Genomic DNA, 14,478 nt, shown 5'->3' on the forward strand with positions numbered 1-14,478 from the left:
CATCTTGCCCATACTTAGTATTTAATCATCTTATTTTACCTTTGCACTACCTTTTTTCTTTATAATAACTCTATGTGATACCCTACCTCATTTTTTTGTAATATTGTAAGCTTATCCTTCACATTATTGGTACATAACATTATGACATTGAGACCACAAAAAATGACTCAATCATTCAAACATTATACGGAAAAGGCTCAAATATGCCATCCAACTATCGAAATCATTTATGCCAACGTTTGGTATGGCTCATTCATGCCATCGAACTATAGAAATGGCTCATTTATGCCATCAAACTATAGAAAGCTCATTTATGCCACTCATTACGTTTTGCTCATTTATCATTATCAAAAACTCAACATATTTCATTATGATTTTACAATACATATATGACATCCAAACGGATTTTTTATTAATTTGGTATTTAAAATTGAGTTGGTTTAATTAAATACCCTCTAATTGGAGGCCACGTGTCATATCTCGGGTATTATAAAACCAAGCATTAAGAAAAACATTTTAACGACCGCATAAATGAGTCAAACTCATTGGCATTGAGCCCATTTTACAAGTTTGATGGCATAAATGAGCCATTTCCTATCATAAAGCCAAACTATTGACGAGTGGCATATAAAATGAGCCATTTTTGATAATGGATCAACAGCCTTCTTTTCCGAACATTATATTCATCAAAACAATACAGTACAATACGATATATTATAAAATAATATGTACAATCATCCAAACAATCTGTAATATTTTTCAAGAAAACATTTTCCGTAAAAATCATTTTTTTTTTTCGTATCAGACACACCCTTAGACTGATATAATGAATAAATTAATCAGAATAAGAAACACTTAATAAATTCTGACAATTCTTAGAAGCTGTGGTAAAGTGGGCCCTGGCTGCTTAACTGAATAACTGAATCAAGATTCCCTTCACTTCCCTTGTGAACTTTTCCCTTTCTCCTTCACATTTCTTCACACAAAACCATAAAAAAAAACTCCCATTTTCAACTTTATTTCATACATATTTTTCAAGATTCATTAAAGGGGTTGTAGATAAGTGAAAAAACTACAATGGGTAATCGAAAAAACGACGATTTCTTGATTCTGTATATTTTTGGATTAGCATTTTTGGGTATGTTATCAAGTTGTTTAGGGAGTGTTGGAGTGAACTGGGGTACAATGGCAACTCATCAATTACCACCAGATAGTGTTGTGAAGATGTTAAAAGAAAATGGTTTTGATAAAGTGAAATTGTTTGAAGCAGATGAAGTGATTTTGAATGCTTTAGTTGGTAGTGATATTGAAGTTATGCTTGCAATTCCTAATTATATGTTGAAAGATTTGAGTTCTGATCCTTTAATTGCTGCTTCTTGGGTTGATGCTAATGTCACTGCTTATGCTTATACAAATGGAGTCAAAATCAGGTTCAGTTTTCATCATTTCTTGATAGTCCTCCTAGTTTCTTTAATATTTTTTGTTTAGTTGAGCTAAGGGTGTGTTTGGTATGAAGGGAACTATATTCTACCCAAAAAAAAAAAGGCTACAGGAGGTTCATTCCGGGACGGGTTCAGATCAATTACAATACATGGGCTCTATGCAGGAAGGGGTTGGATTAGGAGCGTCTTTAAATGTGATTCTTTTCTGTATTTGTTCGATAAAAATAAGTGATTTTCTTACGTGTTTTCTTGTGTTTGGTAAGTATAGCAGCAAATATTGTTCGCATTTGTATATAATCTAGGCAAACACTATGAGGATATGGGTGGGGGTAGAGCTGTGGGGGTGGGGTGTGTTCAAAGGTGCGGAGGAGACACTCAGTGCGAAAAACCTTTTAACTTCCATCGAACTTGTTTTCCAAGAGAATATTTTTTAAAAATGACCAAAACACCGCCTAAATAGAAAAACAATTATTTAGAGACCCCAACTTATTTAGGACGGAGACGTAATCATTGTACGTAACGAGATCAAGACAATAAGAATTGAATCCACATCTCTTGTGGTTGGAACTTTCACTGCTTTCTTGATTGTTGAAGTAATTTCATTTGCTTTATCAAAATATATGCACTGGTTAAATACAAGGTTTGTGGCTTTGTGCAATTTACTCCCAAGAATTTCAAGTTCTGATAATGATTTAATGAACTGCAGAAATTTGTTAATTTGTTAGTTTATTTTAGTTTGAAAGTAGCATGTTCTGCAGTGTTGTCCACTACAGCAAATAAATATTAGGAGGATTTCTTGAGAGTTTCTCTTTAAATTTCTAAATAGTAGTTCTCAATTTCAAACTCTCAAATGAATGTAGGTATGTGGCAGTGGGAAACGAGCCATTTCTCGAAACGTACAACGGAACTTACCTACAGTACATATTACCAGCACTAAAAAATGTTCAAGAATCCATCAACAAAGCTGGATTAGGTGCAGAGGTGAAAGCAACTATCCCTTTCAATGCAGACATTTACTACTCCCCCGAGTCGAATCAAGTTCCCTCTGCTGGTGATTTCAGGCCAGAAGCACGCGATTTAACCCTCCAGATTGTCCAATATCTGTATTCCAATAATGCCCCTTTCGTCGTTAACATCTATCCTTTCCTCAGTCTCTACGGAAACATCTACTTTCCATTAGACTTTGCCTTTTTTGACGGCTCAAAAGTCAAGCCTGTCAGGGACGGAGGTAATGTTTACACGAACGTGTTTGATGCAAATTTCGATACTCTTGTATGGTCATTGAAGAAAGCTGGTTTCCCCGACATGAAAATCGTAGTTGGAGAAGTAGGCTGGCCAACAGATGGAGATAAAAATGCGAATATCGAAAACGCTATGAGATTTAACCAAGGGTTAATCAAACATTGTTTGAGTGGACAAGGAACCCCTGCTAGAAAAGGCAAGAAAATAGAGGTTTATTTATTCAGCCTCATTGATGAGAATGCTAAAAGTATTGCTCCAGGTAACTTTGAGAGGCATTGGGGAATGTTTGAATTCGACGGAAAGCCGAAATACGAGCTAGATTTATCCGGAAAGATGCAGAAAGATAAAGGGTTGGTTGCAGTAGAAGGTGTAAACTATATGCAAAAAAAGTGGTGTGTATTAAAACCACTGAACGTCGTAGATAATGCAGAAGACTTACCCAAAAATGTTGATTACGCGTGCAGTCTCTCGGATTGCACGGCTTTGGGATATGGCTCTTCATGCAACCATCTTAGCACGGACGGGAATGCCTCGTATGCTTTTAACATGTACTATCAACTCAAGAATCAGAACAGTTGGGACTGTGATTTTGATGAACTGGCAGTGGTGACTGACGAGGATCCATCCGACGATAAGTGCCGGTTCCCGGTGATGATTGCTGTTGCTGTTGGTCATTCTCTGGTGGTGCTGTTGCACAGGAAGTTACTGTACATGATACTTGTTGCTATTCTAGTCTTGATGGATGTTTAGTATTCTTCCTGCTACTTGTTTCCTAGAGAAAGTCACTTTGATACAATACATCAGTAATTCAGTATGTTCAAGTAAATCTCATTCTAGATTCTGATACTATGTTGCTAAATCTCTCCAAAGATGCTGCTCCACACCCATGTTAGATCTTCTAAAAATGCACTACTTTTAGAGGATCCGATACTAGAAGTGTCAAATGCACAGGTTGGGCTGTATTTAACCTGGTCAAAATGGGTTGAGTTAATAAGTAACCCGCCCAAAAATCACTTGGCTGAAATAGGTCGGGCTAAAATGAGCTAAAAAGCGGGTCATAACCCAACCTGTCTAATTCTTACTAAGTTTTAATTTCTATGTTTGTTCTTTTATAATTTTTGAAGTATCTAATAAATTTTTCTTTTCTTTATTATAACTGTATAACATATCAAATTACAAAAATATGTTTTTGAAAATATTTTGACAAGGTTTCTCACAAGTCAATTTTAGCTACACATCAGCTCAATTTTAGAAAAGGCCGAGCTAGTAAATGCTTGGGTCATTCTTGAACGGGTTATGCGGAACGTGTTTTTATGGGCTGATTTCGCCCCTATCCAATATGTACCTGCCCACATTATTGAAGTGTTCGAGCAACATAGACTGATAGAAACATATCTGTGGAAAGAAGCCAGCATCAATGAAAATGTATTATTAATAGCTCCAATATAGGAGTAATACTTCTTAAATGCAAGGAAAATAAACATCAAAAGGGGAGAACATAGTACCCCTTGTATTTTAGGTGTAGTTTTAAACACTAGCATTAAAAAAAAGGATTCTTAACATCATAGTATGCCCTCTTATGGAGAAGCGATAAGAGACTATAAAAGACGGGGAAAGGAACTATAACATAAATGCTACAGTCTTGAATGCTTTCCGCCAGCAACTACAAGAGTTTCTCCGGTAACATAAGCAGCATCGTCTGAAGCGAGATAGGCAGTAGCTGCGGCCATGTCTTGTGTTGTTCCGAGCCTATTCAGTAATGTCTTAGCCTCAAGTTCTCTCCTCTAAAGACAATAAGCGTCCAGTTAATAAACTGTGAATTCGACCACTTTTTTTAACCAAAGAGAGATAAGAGATCTAAAAGTAACGTGAACTTACCAAATCAGCATTCCCCGTGATGAACTCAGCAAAATGTGTGGGTACAAAACCTGGTGCTACACAGTTCACACGAGTATTTGGAGCCATTTCAGCCGCTAGAGCCTGGAAGCCCACAAGGTTAGAAGGAAACTAACAAGAATTCGGGAATCTTCAGCGTTTGGCTTTTTCACTCTTTAAATTTTGTCCCCGTTAGCCCCAGAGTCAGATCCAGGATTTAAGTTTTATCAGTTCAACATTTAAGGTTTTTACTGTTGAACCCATTATATCTTTAAATTATGGGTTCATATCTACTATCTGTTGCAATTTTTGTAATTTTTTCCACATAAATTTATGCAGCGTGCCAAAAGTATTGGGTTCAGATGAACCCAGTGCCGAAGGGCTACACCCGCCTATGGTTAGCCCAGCGGACTAAATTTTGCCTTTAAACGTAGTTGGATGAATTTTTCTTTATAGGCTAACGGAGACAGAACATAAAAAGTGTCGCGATAAAAGCCATTTGTGTAAAAGGCCCATAGGATGTTGTGACTTGATATGGCCAATAATGCCACGATAAGTACCTTGGTCAGCCCAAGAAGGGCTGTTTTTGTTACGCCATACATTCCCATGGCGGCTGGTGGTTGATAACCAGCAATAGAAGAAATTATAACAACTGAAGAACCCTTCTGAAGGTACGGAGCTGCATCCTATAAGTGGTTAACAGAGTAAAATATTATGCACAATGCCAAGAACAATTAAAATTGAGGTGATAAAAAGAAAATATTAGCACCTATAATGTCTTTTCCAGAGGCATACATGAATATCGAACATCTTTCTCTTGAATTTACTCGTAGCAAATGACTTACTTGAAGTAATAATATAGCGGCTTTCACGTTGATGTCCCACAACTTGTCAAGGGCTGGTTCTTTAATTTCCAATATTGCATCCACCGTAGGATTTACAGCAGCATTTGACACAATGACATCTAATTTCCCGTATTTCTGGATAATGACAAGTTCCAATTAGCGAAATTGGATTAACCACAGAATTCCCTAGTCATCTTTCACACTTTGTAAGTAGACGAGGTTATAATCACAAAGGATGAATGGTTAAAGAAAAAAAGAACTCTCCAAAGAAACAATTTTGACCTCCAAGAGATTAAAGTATCCTCACTCATGAATAAGTGGGAAATAAAGAATTTATTTTAGAATTTATAGGGTCTGAAAATACCTAATAATTCACTGGCACTGTACTCAAATTTAACATCTTCACAAGTCTAAAAGAGATGTCCAAGATATTCCATAGACTTGTTATCAATATGATTCCTCAAAATGGCTCCATCTCTAGCAAACGAGGGGAGCGGCCATTTTAAAAAGAGTAACCAACAACCACTCCAATATGAAGAAAAGGTTAGACTCGCCCATCAAACTCATGAGCGAAGAGCAATTAAGGAGAAAGCATCTCCAGGTACTCACTTTACACAAAAAGAGTCTGCTAGTCTAACTAATTGGTTCGCTTATCTATGATGAGAGACAATTTCTCAGTAGAAAATAATCTACATTCAACTATTAATAACCTCACAAGTCACAACCTAATCATAATTGCTGAAGAATATTATGCTCACATTAACACCCAAGGGTGTGGTCAATGAAGTGGGTACAAACCTTGGAGCTGAGACAAAAAAACACTAGATGATTTCTCATCTGCCTAAGTTTTGGTGGCTCTAATGTTCAGAGATGCACGTTGCAGAAATGAGGATGCTGAGATGGATGTGTGGGCATACTAGGAGAGATAAGATTAGGAATGAGGATATCCCGGACAAGGTAGGAGTGGCCTCTGTGGTGGACAAGATAAGGAAAGCAGGGCTGAGATGGTTTGGGCATGTGAAGAGGAGATGCGCAGATGCCCCAGTGAGCAGGAGTGAGGAGGAAGGAGATTGTAGATTAGGGTAGAAGATTCATAACTAGTTGCTTTGCAGCAGGATCATGCTTGGTGGTAGTCTGGAGCACCGTTTTGTCATATTATTAACCTTATTCATGTATTCTTGCTTTTGATATCTGTTACCATCTGTTATTCATTGTGTTTCGGATATCCCAATATTTTGCTATTGTTGTTCTTTTTCTGGATGCTTTGTACTGCTTTCCTATTAGTTGTCATGTTTTTTCATTTTCGTATTTCCTTTTTCATACCTACTTTGATTGCTACAATTGAGCCAAGAGTCTCTCGGAAACAGCCTTTCTACCTCTACAAGGTAGGGGTTAAGGTCTGCATACACTCTACCTACCCACTTGTGGAATTACACTAGGTATGTTGTTGTTGCTGTTTGCCTAAGCTTTGGCGCGCAGAGTTACCTAGTGCCTGTGTTGGTGTGGAAGGTAGCGATTACCCGGTGGTGCATAAGTTGGCCCGACAATACCTTTATAAAATAGTTATGCTCACACTAGGAAAAATATACAAGCTAACTAGTTTCTTTCACCAGCAAATTTAGCCAGTCAAGAATCCAAAGCACCAATCGAATTAATTTCCGCGTATAACTCGGTCTAGTTTCTTTCACCAGCAAATTTAGCCAATGAAGGATTCAAGCACTAATCAAATTAATATCTATACATATTTCGGTTTTAATAACTTCCAGGCTTATACCAAATCGACCACAGAGAGAGTTCGTTAGTATCTTGTAGATATATACCATACACATGAACTCAAACTTCTGAATTTGATTAATTGAACAAGTATTAAATACACTAGTGGGATACCTGAATGGTCTTGTCGACCAAATTCTTCCTTTGTTGTGCAATGGCCACATGACATACAACTCCAAAAACTTCAATTCCTCTATCGCTGAGTTTTTGTACTGCTTCATCCACATTTTTCTGTAAACAGATTAAAAGAACACCTCAAGTCAAAACACTAGATGCACAAACAAGCAACCAATATAATATACCATTTCAAAAAAAAAAAAAAAAAAAAAAAATCTATATATGTTTAACACATACAAGAAGCAAATAAAATCCACTTTTAAGCAAAATTGAAGACTGAGCAGACCATATGTTGCACTAATATGTACATATGAAATTCTTCAATATTTCCAATACATCCATTTTAGAAGAAGCAATCAAGCACAGAAAAGGATAGCTAGATGAAGAATTCACAGAAACACAACAAGAGATGATGAAATATCAACAAAAATCTGAATTGAATAAATACCAATCTCAAATTATGCAATAAAACACATAAAGGGATCAAACTTTGATCAAATTACAAACGCAGAAAAAGCATCAAACTTTGGCCAAAAGTAGAGAGACCCAAATGAAGAATTCACAAAAACATGACAAGAAATTATGAAAATCAACAAATAATTTTCACAAAAAAAAAAAAAAAAGATAAAATATATAAATTACCTGCTTTCTAGAGGAAATAACAACAGAAGCACCTTCTAAACCTAGTCTTTCAGCTATGCTAAATCCAATACCTTGTGTTGAAGCTGTTACAATTGCTACTTTTCCTTTAAATCTTTTACCTAATTTCTCCATTGCTAACTAATAAGCTCAAACACTTCAGGTTTTTTTTTTTTTTAGAGAAAGAAAAAAAAAAGTGCTGATTTTTTTATTTTTTATATTGAAGTGCAATAGTTTAACTCTTCTAATTATTCGGAATGTGAACTTTTTGTGTTTTGGATTGGGATGTTTAACGATGTTGATAACGAAATTTTGTGTGTTCACACTATGGGAATGAGTTTAATATTATTGCAGCATCCAACCTGTTTTGTCTGTATTAAATGCTGCTGATAAGTTCAATGAAGTAAGAAAATGATACAAAACTTTCATAAATAAAAACATAAAAAATAGATTTTTTTAGGGATAAAGTCTATAAGGAAAAGGAAATTGATAAAAGTAAATGAAGTAATTAGGAAAAACATAATTTGAAGTAAATATTTTACCTTTAATTATAGTGGAATTTTTTCAAAAAAAAAAAAAAAAAAAGTACTTGCTACCATCAATGTGTTGTATGTGCAACAAACTAGCTAACTTAAAGAAAAAGAGGAGCACATGTGTAACTTTGCTTCTCGACTTGCCGTCTTGGAATGCTAAATTATTTAGTCGACACATAAATCATAATCTAAAAGATTTTTTCAAACGAAAACCAGAGAAAAGAAAGGAAGGAATCATAATTTAATCAAGCACACTAATAGTAGATAAAATAACATAGCCCGTTTTATTTGGTGGAATTGATTCTTATAATAAAACTAATTAAACGTCATCACATACTTTGATAAAAAAAGTAGAAACAACAAAAGGTTCAGTTGAAAAATCATTATTTTGATTTGATTTTTTGTTTACATCAGGAGCGGGTGAAAACTGTTACTATTATTTTGATTAAATAAATCACACTTTATGCTCGGATTCTTCCCACATTGTGGGATTCTACTGGGCATGTTGTTGTTGTTGCTGCTGCTGCTATCAGTGCCAAACTTTTTTTAAACTGTAAAACTGGATTACACACATGATTATGTTAGAAAATTCACATATCCCTCACTGATTGCAGAAGTGTTCCCAAATTACTTTGCTCTCCAACTTCCATTTTTTGTGTAACTTATCTGCTCCATTACAATATATTGTAGACTCCTTATAATACACAGGCCTTTAACATTCAAGTGCCAGAACAGGGAGGTACAGTGACAAAGCTGTCAACAAATTGAGGAATAATCTGACAGAAGCAAATAAAATAAACATAAAAGGGCCCAAAAAAATACTCTCGAACTATTGGAAATAGAACAAAAATGAGTGCTCAAGATAACAGATTTTTGTTGAAAGAATGTAACTTCCAGATTATCATAACTTTGAAATGAATGAGGTTCGAATTCACAGTGCAAAGAATGCACTAAAATTCAGTAAATATACATCCAAGATAAAAAGTAACATTCTGAATCATCATTCATCTAAAAAGATATTCAACCTCAAACCATCTTGAAGTGGTGCAGCAACATTTTGGGAGGTTTACTCATAAGGATTTCTGAAGTTCTTGAGAAGCTCTGGGATGTCATGACTGAGCATGTCATCCACAGCTTGAATCATTTTAGGCTTCAATTTCTCAAAATCATTGATGCTGTAATGACTTAAAACTTCCCTAAAATGATCCACACTCGGGAAATCACCAGCTGGTAAACGAAATTCTTTCTGGACCTGTGTAACAAATGTAAGTTCAATATAAGCATATTTCAGAAATATAAAGAGATCCCTTTTAAGCCTAAGTGTGTTCAGAAAAAGACCTTTTCGAATACGGTATCAAGATTCTGAATAAGCTTTTGTTGTGTTTTGGACTTGCCCATCAATGCAGGCATCTCCTTCTTAAGATGGCTAATAATGTAGGAATGGATCTTAGCAGCTCTGGCACGTTTAACAAATTCATTGATCTGAAATAGTACAAAACTTGTATTAAGACTCCTTAACCATCTGGTACACAATGGTAAACAAATAGAAATGCCAATGGGTAAGAGGAGGTGATCTTACTCGACGGTCACAAGCCTTCTTTGGAATATCTATCAAGTCATCAAGAAGGTCATCTTGCTCTTTCTCAAAAAGATCCTTTCCCATAGGACCAACAGCTTCTTCATTGACAGCTTTGTCGTTGAAAGAGCTACAAAATAAAAAGTCGTGAGAACTTATTAGACACGATGTGAAAAATGTTAAAATCATGCACAAAAAGGTGTTAGCCTATTGATTATTTGTAAGCAAATCTCTAAGTAATCCAGCAATTTATTCAAAATATAGATAACTATGGAAATAAAGACCTTTCTCTTACCCTACATAGACACGCACAACTTCGGGTGTGTTCAGAACTTTCCCAAGAGACCACATCAATGCACCATAAACTCTCATTAGCTGCCATAACAAGCAATTGGCAAAGAAGCTTTCAGCATCAAGCAAAATGATCTTGTGAAGTATAAAAAAGCGAAGAAAAGATAATTATGTATTGATAATCCTCATATCTTACTTGTTGAGTATCAACTTGATCCGCCTTGTTTAATACAACACGTATTTTGTCCTCATGGCCTTTCAAAGATGATATAACTCGTTTGAATTCATCACTAATATCAAGTTTATGTGGGTCAAACAAGAGGAGTATCATATCACATTTTGCAGCAAACCATGAGATGACACCAGTAAAATCATAACTCCTTTCTGTCCTTTGCTTCTCTCCCGATAAAACTCCGGGAGTGTCCACGAATGAAATATGGTCAAGGAGCTATGAAGGAATAAACATAATTAGACGAATTACTAAATTACGCTTCGTAATAGGATAAAGTAAAATAAATTGCTAGATATTGACTCACAGAATGTGGCAACTGGGAACACTCAAATTTTGACAAAAATGCTCCACCAAACTTTGTCAAATCAGTGAATGGCATGTCCGCGCGAACAGCAATAGTGTTGCCAGGAATGCTCCTTTCATCTGGACCAGACTGACCAAAAGAATCACCACAAGGCTAATGAGAAAATAGTACCTTAAACAAAGTATAGAAAGGAAGTCTGTGAAGGGCTATTAGTGTTACTACTACTACTACTATTATTACAATTCCCTATTTACCGTAACCACAATAAATCTGTCGGTTGTTGGCTCTGGTCCGATGTGAGCACCTAGTTCAACCAAAAGAGACATAAGAAAAGAACAAATAGAAGGATAACAATTAGGTAAAAAATGGCCAGTATTAGAATATAAACAGAGAAGTTGGACATGATGTTACTAACCTGGATAATTGCACTTTAGCAAGTGTTTGATGAAAGTGGTTTTTCCAGTCGAGTATTGTCCCAAAAGCATGACCATAGGCTTGGCATCAAAATCACTCTCCGTCTATGATAACAGATAAAAATAAGCACAGACACGTACAAGTTTGACATCTATAAGGTTGTTGAAAAGTACTACTAGCAAGACAAAATTAGTATGCTTCTTCATCTACTTACCAAAGTAGGAGATGCAAAATCATTAAAGCGGTAAGTGAGTTCCAGTGGCTTCAACTTTTCATTGTATAGTCTCTTCAAACCATCAGTTACTGATGTAACAGCAGTAAGAGAAGGCTGGATCTGAAGCAAAATCGAGAAGAAAAAGGTCAACAGTAAAAATGAGAAAAATACCTAAATAGCCAATTTGTAGTAAAGACACTAATACTACGTTGAGGGACAAGGCTTTGCGGGACTTTTGGTTCTCCGAGTTAGTTGAGTTAATAATAACAGAGATATAATTATAAGACAAATTTAGAAGAAAAAATAAATAAATAACACAAAGCACAATCTAGAGCCAATCTGGAGTATGTAAACTAAGATTTCACATTAACTTCCCAAAGAAATCAAAACTCACCTTTTTTCTAGATTTTCTGGAAAACAAGCTGATTGGTGGCGGCGGCTGCACTTGTATGTTTCCTGTATCCTTTTTCAAGTTAGATAATTTAACCAAGACAGCTTACAATTTTTTCCCCCTGTTTGAGTAAAAGCATCATAGATGTGAAATAACACTTTATACTGACCATTTGTTTCAATCATGTTTTTCCTAAACAAGCCATTGGTCTTCTGCGAGGCAAAAAAGAAACCATACATTACCAAGGGCTTATAGTTCCCAATAAGAAAATAAGATGGAATTGTCGAAGCACTTACGGACAATAAATCATCCAAACCTTCCATCGATGGAGGACTCAAAAACTCCATATTAGCTACAAAAATAAACAAGAGAAAAGGAAACAAAAATTAAGTATATATTATGAGACTCTCATATGTTTTCGTAACCATGACAGCCAATTGATTACTGCGTTAAACAAAATACATCTAAAACTTGTAACAATTGAAATGTTTTAATCTGTCACTTTCACACTAATGACTGTGAACTGTGCATAATTTTTATTGGATGAACTGATGCTATAGTAAGTATGTTTCACTATAAATTTACTTTTTGAAAATTGAGTAGGTCATTAAGCAGATAGTCAGTAAATCCTTTCAAGTGTATTTAATGAATGTGAACATTCAAAATAAGATAGTCATTTACGAAATATCTGGATCATAATCCATCCTCTAGTTAACACATCAACAGTAAAATACGACTCACATATTTGAGCTTAAATTAACCTTGTGGCTCTACGACCCTAAATGCTTCAAATGGATTATAAATAATGATCAAGAAGCATTACCATTGCTCCTAAGGAGATCAGAGCTGAGTTCAGATCCTTCTTGTGCCAAGGAAATCAACTACAATCGTAGAAAAAATGAATTTAGTTTCTATCTCATCAATTTAGACAGAATTTATAGAAAAAAAAAAAGAATTGGTTAGTGCCAAATATAACCTGCATTGCAGTGACGAACTCATTGAAACCCAAAAAACCTTGTCGTTTAGAATCTGCGATTGCCCAGACCTTCATACACAAAAATTGAAAATTAGTCATTTAAAACTATCACAACAACAACATACCCAGTATAATTCCACAAGGCGCCGGGGGGGGGGGGGGGTTCTAGGGAGGGTAGTGTGTACGCAGACCTTTCCCCTACCTTATGTCATTTAAAACTATCCCATAAGGCATATATCTAGGAAGTCAACTAACAAGCAAAAGCTGCTAACACAGTCCAAATGTTGCTTTAAAACAATAAAGAACCTCAACATTCCCTAAACTTATTGCAGTCTTTTTTTCATTGGTTGGCAAGTTGGCATTTTCATCAGGAAAAATGATAGTGGCTTGCATTGTTAACCATAGGATGGCACAGTAAATGAAACTTAGATAAAATTTGAATTAAGCTTTCACTACTCTATACATTAAACTTAAAGAGATGTATAAAACAATAAGTCTCATTTTTTACCAAAAATAAAACAAAAAGACAGTGTATTGCAATAAACAATCATAAGTCTCATTTTTTTTACCAAAATAAAAAAATCAGGCCTTAAATAAATTTGAATATTCAAATAATCCATAAACAATTGGACATAGATTACTAATCAACCATAAATAACAAATAATATGAACGAAACACAAAGCTAAAGTCCAAATATCAACATATACATAAATGTCTCTATGTATGCGCGTGTGTATATATACGTATATCTATAAATCAGATATATAAATCAATAAGGCCTCACTATATTCTACAACGAAAACAACTTACAAATATCAAAACAACTATGCCAGTATTTCTAATTATTACTAATGGACGCATAAATAACAAATAAATACGAACAAAACACAACGCTTAAGTTCAAAAATGCGCGCACACACACACTCACACACACACACACACACACACACACACACACACACACACACACACACACACACACACACATATATATATATATATATATATCATTTTTAGACCAAAAATGGCACATAACATTACCTGTTTAAGTTCAGGTCTGGATAAATTCGACAAGGAAAACAACTTAGTAGCATCATTTCCCGTAATACGACCATCGCCATCTGCGTATACAATCCAAAAACAAAGCAATAAAACCGATGAGATTTCATCCAAAATGTAAAAACAAATAGTTGCTAGTAACAGAACAGAAGAAAAATGTAGAAAAAATGTACCTGAATCGATGAAATTGAACCAGTTTTGGTATATTTTTTGATGCTCTTTAGAACATGAAGAAATTGGAACTGATACAATCTCCATTTTTTTTTCTCTGTATGGTTTCAGTAATTTGAAATTTGAAAAGAACTGAAATAGGGAATATAGTTACGGCATTTTCTTTATAACGGATAGGAGCGCTATTTGAAGAAGCTTTACGATGTCGTTTTGGTATGATGGGATTGAGGTTTTTTTTTTTTTTTTTTAAAAAAAAAAAATACATTTACATAAGTTAAAAATTCTAGCTTATTGATTTTGGCTTAAAACCAAGTGTTTATAAGCACTTTTTATTTACCCAAACATTACTAAAGTGCTTCAAAACTATTTTGGCTTAAAAACTC

The 14,478-nt window shown here is 35.0% G+C and overlaps 3 protein-coding genes across 4 annotated transcripts; 1 reads left to right on the top strand and 2 right to left on the bottom strand.

Annotated features, from left to right (window-relative positions):
* Nucleotides 1-931: 931 nt before the first annotated feature.
* Nucleotides 932-3,707, top strand: LOC132058824 (glucan endo-1,3-beta-glucosidase 8-like). Its single transcript, XM_059451190.1, has 2 exons — nt 932-1,430; nt 2,303-3,707. The coding sequence occupies exons 1-2, from the start codon at nt 1,078-1,080 to the stop codon at nt 3,432-3,434; spliced, it is 1,485 nt and encodes a 494-aa protein (XP_059307173.1). The 5' UTR covers nt 932-1,077; the 3' UTR covers nt 3,435-3,707.
* A 391-nt stretch (nt 3,708-4,098) lies between these two features.
* Nucleotides 4,099-8,197, bottom strand: LOC132058822 (tropinone reductase-like 3). The gene is made up of 6 exons (XM_059451187.1): nt 7,937-8,197; nt 7,292-7,408; nt 5,405-5,539; nt 5,120-5,245; nt 4,563-4,664; nt 4,099-4,468 (listed from the first exon to the last, which is right to left on the bottom strand). The coding sequence occupies exons 1-6, from the start codon at nt 8,066-8,068 to the stop codon at nt 4,319-4,321; spliced, it is 762 nt and encodes a 253-aa protein (XP_059307170.1). The 5' UTR covers nt 8,069-8,197; the 3' UTR covers nt 4,099-4,318.
* Nucleotides 8,198-9,336: 1,139 nt separating this feature from the next.
* LOC132058823 (EH domain-containing protein 1-like) lies at nt 9,337-14,255 on the bottom strand. 2 transcript variants are annotated; one of them, XM_059451189.1, is made up of 16 exons: nt 14,098-14,255; nt 13,907-13,986; nt 12,865-12,933; nt 12,712-12,769; nt 12,185-12,240; nt 12,058-12,097; nt 11,892-11,953; nt 11,498-11,617; nt 11,285-11,387; nt 11,124-11,173; nt 10,870-10,998; nt 10,530-10,781; nt 10,338-10,417; nt 10,046-10,172; nt 9,805-9,948; nt 9,337-9,718 (listed from the first exon to the last, which is right to left on the bottom strand). In XM_059451189.1, exons 1-16 carry the CDS (start codon nt 14,180-14,182, stop codon nt 9,533-9,535), a joined length of 1,641 nt encoding a protein of 546 aa, XP_059307172.1. In that variant the 5' UTR covers nt 14,183-14,255; the 3' UTR covers nt 9,337-9,532. The 2 variants fall into 2 exon arrangements, with proteins under 2 accessions (XP_059307172.1, XP_059307171.1); XM_059451188.1 differs by having other exon boundaries at nt 12,058-12,100.
* Nucleotides 14,256-14,478: the final 223 nt, after the last annotated feature.

Source organism: Lycium ferocissimum, chromosome 6, assembly GCF_029784015.1.
Source record: "Lycium ferocissimum isolate CSIRO_LF1 chromosome 6, AGI_CSIRO_Lferr_CH_V1, whole genome shotgun sequence".
NCBI classification, from domain to species: domain Eukaryota; kingdom Viridiplantae; phylum Streptophyta; class Magnoliopsida; order Solanales; family Solanaceae; genus Lycium; species Lycium ferocissimum.

What these genes read in the sequence shown, in the direction of transcription:
- LOC132058824 (XM_059451190.1), top strand. Translation starts at nt 1,078, where the DNA reads ATGGGTAATCGAAAAAACGACGATTTCTTGATTCTGTATATTTTTGGA. An exon ending in ACAAATGGAGTCAAAATCAG is followed by an intron (nt 1,431 to 2,302) that starts GTTCAGTTTTCA and finishes AAATGAATGTAG; the next exon opens with GTATGTGGCAGTGGGAAACG.
- LOC132058822 (XM_059451187.1), bottom strand. Translation starts at nt 8,068, where the DNA reads ATGGAGAAATTAGGTAAAAGATTTAAAGGAAAAGTAGCAATTGTAACA. An exon ending in TTATTTCCTCTAGAAAGCAG is followed by an intron (nt 7,409 to 7,936) that starts GTAATTTATATA and finishes ATCTGTTTACAG; the next exon opens with AAAAATGTGGATGAAGCAGT. An exon ending in TGGTCGACAAGACCATTCAG is followed by an intron (nt 5,540 to 7,291) that starts GTATCCCACTAG and finishes GTCATTATCCAG; the next exon opens with AAATACGGGAAATTAGATGT.
- LOC132058823 (XM_059451188.1), bottom strand. Translation starts at nt 14,182, where the DNA reads ATGGAGATTGTATCAGTTCCAATTTCTTCATGTTCTAAAGAGCATCAA. An exon ending in CCAGACCTGAACTTAAACAG is followed by an intron (nt 12,934 to 13,906) that starts GTAATGTTATGT and finishes TTGTGTATGAAG; the next exon opens with GTCTGGGCAATCGCAGATTC. An exon ending in ATCAAGTTGATACTCAACAA is followed by an intron (nt 10,418 to 10,529) that starts GTAAGATATGAG and finishes TTGTTATGGCAG; the next exon opens with CTAATGAGAGTTTATGGTGC.